General features: G+C 35.2%; 1 protein-coding gene across 1 annotated transcript; it reads right to left on the bottom strand.

Moving 5' to 3' along the window:
* Positions 1 to 883: 883 nt before the first annotated feature.
* Positions 884 to 6,248, bottom strand: LOC120088587 (dehydrogenase FPY6). Its single transcript, XM_039045987.2, has 12 exons — positions 5,905 to 6,248; positions 5,655 to 5,795; positions 5,129 to 5,177; positions 4,059 to 4,076; positions 3,120 to 3,235; positions 2,928 to 3,041; positions 2,549 to 2,599; positions 2,087 to 2,175; positions 1,938 to 1,998; positions 1,775 to 1,852; positions 1,494 to 1,595; positions 884 to 1,224 (listed from the first exon to the last, which is right to left on the bottom strand). Exons 1-12 carry the CDS (start codon positions 6,025 to 6,027, stop codon positions 1,099 to 1,101), a joined length of 1,068 nt encoding a protein of 355 aa, XP_038901915.1. The 5' UTR covers positions 6,028 to 6,248; the 3' UTR covers positions 884 to 1,098.
* Between the last annotated feature and the right edge of the window lie 255 nt (positions 6,249 to 6,503).

The following is a 6,503-nucleotide window of genomic DNA, read 5'->3' as shown; positions in this document are numbered from 1 at the left end:
CAACATTGGCATATGATAATCTTTCAATATTTAATTGAGATGGGAATGTTGTACGATCATAACATCCCTCTTTTAAAGATAAAGGAAAACGGAATCCAATTTCTTTCAACCGATTAAACAACACTTTTAGCATCATTTTAACTGTTATCAAGATCCATACAATCCATGATTGATTAACAATCTAAGTTTGGGTTTGTCTAGAATAGAAACTTTCCATGCCAAAACTCAAACAGTAAAAATAATTTGACTTTCACATTTGTTTAAAATGGAGAAGAAAATGGGAAGAACTTGACCTTACAAACTAACATTAGTGCACTGTTTATCACACACACTCCAATGCTTAAGTTAGATGGTGAAAGTGAGTGAAAACTTTAAGATTTGAGATTGAGAATTTACTTATTTTTTCTAAAATTATAATGATGTATTTATAAAGATTGTTTGACTTAGGGCATCTGAATTGGAGTTTTAGGGTCAAACTGTAGGTCAATAGAATCAAGGGATGCTATATTTCGAGAGACTAGCCCTGGCCTTGACCTTGGCAAAGGCCGAGTGTGGAATTTTGGGCCTTTGTGGCTCATTCCCTTGGATCGAGAGCATGCCCAATGACATCAAGACAAGAGTGGATCTTGGGTATGGTTTTGACCCAAGCTAGTCTCTTCTCTTTTTTGGTTTAGTTACACACCAAATGTCAATTAAGTCCTTTGATCCAAAATCACCTATAAACAGAAACCACTCACTTTTTATGGGAGTTTTTGAAGTATTGGAATGTGAATGTGCTTAAGAATTTAGTGCGCTTGAAATGCCAAAAGATGATTTACGAAGCATGCGACCAATTTCTATGGAAATACAATAAATTCAGTGAAAGTTTAAGAAGAATGAATCATAGATCAAGTTTCTTCTTTATTACAATAAAAATGTTGAATGAAGGAAGGAAAGTAAATATGAAAAGTAAGTGCAAGTCAAGTCTTTCTTGAATGCATTCTGAGATGTTTCAGAAACATACTTTATCAGTTTCTAAAAAATGCAATTCTAATTGGACAAGGGCTACACTAATATTACCTAATTATGTTAACAGACACCATGTCAGGTATTCTAAAGTTAAAATCTTTTCACTTGAACAGGAGCCCCATGCTTTGCTCCGGATTCAAGCATTGCATCTAGCACCGCAACATCCCTAGCTCCCTCGATGAAAGATATACGAGCATCAGCTTTATAATCACTCCCCTACAATGAAAGCAGAAATCCTTGACAATCTTGGATGAAAATTGTTTAGATGTTTTTCCTAGAAACACTTGAGTGCTTTCTAATCACTTTTAGATTTTTTTTCAATCTAGTTTTACTTCTACATTTCTTTGCAAAAAAATCCTTTCAATTGGTTAAAATTTAATTTTTAAACCAAACACAACTAACTAATAATAAAAGAACGGAAAAAAAAAAAAAAAAATCTTGACTTAACACTTAAGAAGCCATGTATTGTTTATCCATGATATTACCTCTGCAGAAATAGCATGAATAAAAGTTTTTAGTTCTTCTGTAACTCCACTGAATGGATAGAAGGAGCATCTATTCAGTCCACTAGCATCAGCGAAGGAAACCTGAACACCAACTTAAAGTTATCAACAAAAGAAATGGGTCATATTTGAAAAAGACCGTGGGAGCTAGATCATCGCTTGGACAAATGAAGGATTTGAAGCTTTGATTACAAGCAGTGCCCAAAACTAAGCTGAGGATTTCTTAGAAGAAAATACTAGATAGACTTTGAATAACTATATACCAGATAGCCATGTTTTCCATCCTGGTTCCCACGCTCGATCTGCAGCGTTCCCTTTAATCCCACAACTCGCCAGAATATCTGAAGAGATTAAAAGTCGGTGACCAAATGAAACAATTTTTTGAAAATTAAGTATGAATTTCCTACTTCCTGCATAGCAGCATACCTTGGGTGATCTTGAGGAGACTACCATTACAAAAACACCTGAACATCCATTCTCCAGTTGGCTAAAGGAAGGAAAAACGTCACCATTCTTAATTTCTAGGTTTTCAAACTTGTTGGGGACTTAATTAGCACTAGGCAAAAGAAACTTACAAGAGCGAGGATATGTTATCTGGCGGAGGTAAAGATTTGTCCACATAGGAGGTAGTCGCTGACACTGATACCACCTCACAACCAACAAGCTGTTCACAAATAAAGGAAACTAACATTTCCAAATTAAAAATATGCCTATCATTTCTTCCTAGAAAAAGGATATTATATATCAAGGATGGTGCCGCCGGGGAGGAAACCTAAATGCCATGTATGACTAAAGGTGGTTTTTTTTTTCCCCAGAAATCAGAGCCTTTGCAACAGCCAGGCTTGTAGTTCGTCACCACGTCATCTTATTTACATACTTGAGACTTGTACTGGTTTAATAGGTTTTGTCAATTTTGAGAAGAAAAACATTTTGAACATTAAGAAGAAGAAAAATAGTAATGGTTGATCAACGACAATGTAATAGCCAGTAGGATAGAAATTAATTGCTTTTCCGGAGAGAGTTTCAAGAGCAGTTACCATCCTTAATCCAGCAATGAAGTGTACGCCCATATCGAGAATGAAACCTCCCTGACACAAGTGAAGACATGTTGTCAATGTAAGATAAGATTTAAGAATACATCAATGTGATAGAAAAAAAAGGGATAACATAGATAAACACACCACTAGAGATACAAGATGCATACCAGAACAATATTTATCCCAGTTTCTATACAATGAAAGTAGAGGACTTGTTATTTGGCATTCCATTACACAATAGTTCCATCTAGAATAAGCACATCATATTCTCCCATGGAAGAGTGTAAAACATGACAATAATGATATGACGGGGGAAATGAAAACAACATACAGAATATTTAAGAATTGTATTGTGATTGTTTACTAGAAGAACACTTACAGTGAAGTCGCGCCGCCAAGAGCTTGAGAAATAGGGGTTCGAACTATTCATTGATCCTTCAACAATCACTTGGACGGTCATCATATCCCCAATGTCAGCAATTAAGTTTTTGCACTACAGAATGATAAAGAGCATTTTGCCGAAGTACTGGAAAGACGACAAAAACATAAATAAATATCTACAAACAAGTACCTCAACAAATGCTGGTTCAAATCGATAATTTTCTGCCACGGCCCATAATGGTTGATGGAGAAAATTGGCACTTAAAGAGTTGTAGCTTGAAAGTGCATATTCCAATTCACTTATCGCTGCATTACCACCATATTACCAATTTAGAAATTGATTTTTTAATATCTTCAACTTTGACCATTGATAAAAGATCCAAGCCATTCTGGCTGCTGCTTTTTAGGTGGAGATTCGGAAACAGATGCACTTTACGCATATACCTAGAATTAATTGACCATGGTTGTCTTAAGATCAAGGAAACTATGGTCTCTATTCGTGGCAAGTAACTTTTTTTCCAAGTTTTATGGGGTTCATGGTTGATTGATGATATTGATTTTATTTTTTTTCTTTTTCCTTTTTTACTTTGCACGAAAAAGGTTAAGATAAGAGCCCCTATCTTCAAGTCGATATAACTTATAAGGTGAAATAATTAATAATTTTTCTTCATGATCTATAAAGTTGCATGATTTACATATCTGGCTGAACTTTGGTCCATTTCATTGTCCTCTCAGTTTCATAATTAGTGGTAATAGGAAGACAAAATCTAGTCTCGGTAAATTGTGATATGCATTGAGATCTATAGTATAGGCAATTGAAGATTTATAATTCCAGATCAATATTGTCGATGCCTAAACATCAAATGACCAACACATTTACGAATTCCAGATCAATATTCTCATTTCTCAAGAGAGAGACTGGGTCCCAACAGAATTGAGATGCAACAAGGGGAAAACAATTTATTTACAGCATGATATCATGATTGGGTGGTGATCAAGAAACTAATATACAACAGTAGCCCGTTTAAGAAGGAATATAGACGTCAGGAGTAAGTGAGCAGAATTGTGCGAACAGTTTAACTGATACTTAAAATAGTAATGAAAATAAATTAATAAATAGGATACTTACAGGATGCTGCTGGTTTCTCTTCAGATCCATGAAATTTCGAGACAATACATACAAAATTTCCCAACAAGAAGGACATTAGTCTATCGTACAGAACCATATACCAATAGGAAGTATCTAATGCAAGAGCTAAAATGCTTTTCTTTTGGTTTAGGTTACTTCATGTCGCAACCTCACTTCAGGCAGTTTTTCACTGTTGGTTTGCAAGAATCATAGAACCCAAATTATGATGCTAGTACTATCCAAAGCAGCTCTAAGGAAGCACCTAAACGTTAAAAATTTCAGTCCCTTAATTATTTCATATCATAAAATAATAATAATAATAATAGAAAAATTGGTCCTTATAAAACTCTAATAGAAGTTCTGCATGCATCTTTGGGACAATATATTAGGTAACGAACCATCAGGAACAACACTCAACACCGGTACTCTATAGTGAAAGCTAAGTGATCCATGTTGGTGGAGAACCATAAAGACGATCTCAATTGAAAGTTCTGTCAAATCTGTGATTAAACCTTTTACAAATGGATGTTTTCACTTCTAACGGCAAGAGACAAATCTAAAACTAGTTAATTGAAAATGTGACAACTAATTAATCAACAGCCCATGTAAGACATGTCACACTCACACAAAAGTATGCACATATATCTTCTAAATCACTAGCCATCCACGGAATGAGTTGCATTGTCTTCTTCTTTACTGTTGTTTTTGTTCTTTTCACCAAAATTGGTCGGCCAAAATAAGCATAATCAACAAAATAGTCGCTCAAAGATGAAGGGACCTTCACTGTCTGGTCATAAAAGATTTATCTCTAGGACTTCAGCATCCATCATTGAGATTCTTAAGCTACACTTACTAATCAACCACACAATTAACATAGGATATGAAAGCCAAGCGACTCAAACTGCTCGTGTGAATGGACTGCACACAGTCCCCTTAACACCACTTATGCTACTGTTTGGAGGGGAATTGGTCAAGCACGTGATTTATGAGTGAATCCACCAATAGAGAAATAATCAGAGAAGCAAGCAAAACTTCGATTTATTCTTAATCTTAGTTGAGGTATGAATTACCTTGGAGAACATGTTTCCCTGCTTTGAGCAATCTCAATGACATATCAACCTACAAGGCATAGCTCATATGAAAAGAACAGCACATAGGGTGCCAATGCACGTGATGTAAAAGTTAATGTAAATTATAATGTATACGACGTTTTCCCTTTACTATCCACCAGATTAAAAATTATAATAATGTCAAGTCTGCTCTAAATATAATCGGTCTTAGACGAGAAGGCAATAGTATTCAATATGTCATCTCTTAATTCAAAAGTGGAAGTTGGACAGAGTGCTGTGAATTATATATCGGGACATATTATGACTGAACATTGGTCGAATCCAAAAGAATTATAGGGGAAAAGATTTTGGCATAAATAGCCAACTAAACAACATTTACTGAATAAAAATTGTGAAAATCGTTCGAGGAGCTTACATTTGTGGCTCTACATATACAAAAACTCTGAACACATAATATCTAATTAAAACTACATGAGCAATAACGTCAGTACGTTTGCGATCCATAAACAAATTGACAATAAGATACCTGAGCTTGTCCAGCTAATACAACCGCAACTCCAAGTATTGAATTGTCTTGAATGATATCATCAAGACCGGCATCACCCCACTTACACTCCACCGTCGGAAAGTATTTTCTGGCAATGTCGACGGCACCTTTTGCCGATGCCTGCAAGCCAGCATTACTAGCCATAAGTTCGAAATCATATTGTTGTTTACCGGTTTTCACTAAACATACAAAACGATGCAAAGGATCAAAGCTAAAATGAATGAAGGACCTCGGTGCGGCTCCATATAGTCTTAACAATTAGAAGATCAGAGATCTCAGCGAGCCTGGGAATATACTGTGTCTTGACGAATGTACCAGCTCCAAGGATAGCGATCTTGGGTAGCTTCGCCATCTTGAAATCGAATGATTCGATTCGACCTGAGAAATTGTTTAGCTCAAATCGTGGATCCCTGGCTATTGGCTTAGCAGATTTCTGACAGTGAACGGCGATTGACGAAGAGTAATAAACTAACAAGTTAACAACCAATTTCAGATATCATAAAAATATAATATTGCCAGTGAAATCAATTTCGTCCATTTGATTTGGGTCCACTGGTTTCGTCATATTAATACACTTCGGTGAATTTTGATAGACTTATATTGGTTTATCTTAAAATGCAGATTGACCAAAAGCTTAAGTGATGAACGAAGGCAAAGAAAAAAAAAAAAGAAAAAAAAAAAGAATTGCAGAAGAAACAATATTCTAAGGACTTAAACACAAGACTTCTTTCGATCACTTACGTTGATATCATCTTAAATTACTAATTTACCCAAAAACTTAAGTTTTTATATTTATTATTTTTTTTCCTAATGTTATTAAATCTTGAA

This window comes from Benincasa hispida, unplaced genomic scaffold (genome assembly GCF_027475165.1).
Source record: "Benincasa hispida cultivar pf3 unplaced genomic scaffold, pf3_genome.v1.1 HicScf1656, whole genome shotgun sequence".
NCBI lineage: Eukaryota > Viridiplantae > Streptophyta > Magnoliopsida > Cucurbitales > Cucurbitaceae > Benincasa > Benincasa hispida.
This window is presented reverse-complemented; position numbering and strand designations above follow the sequence as displayed.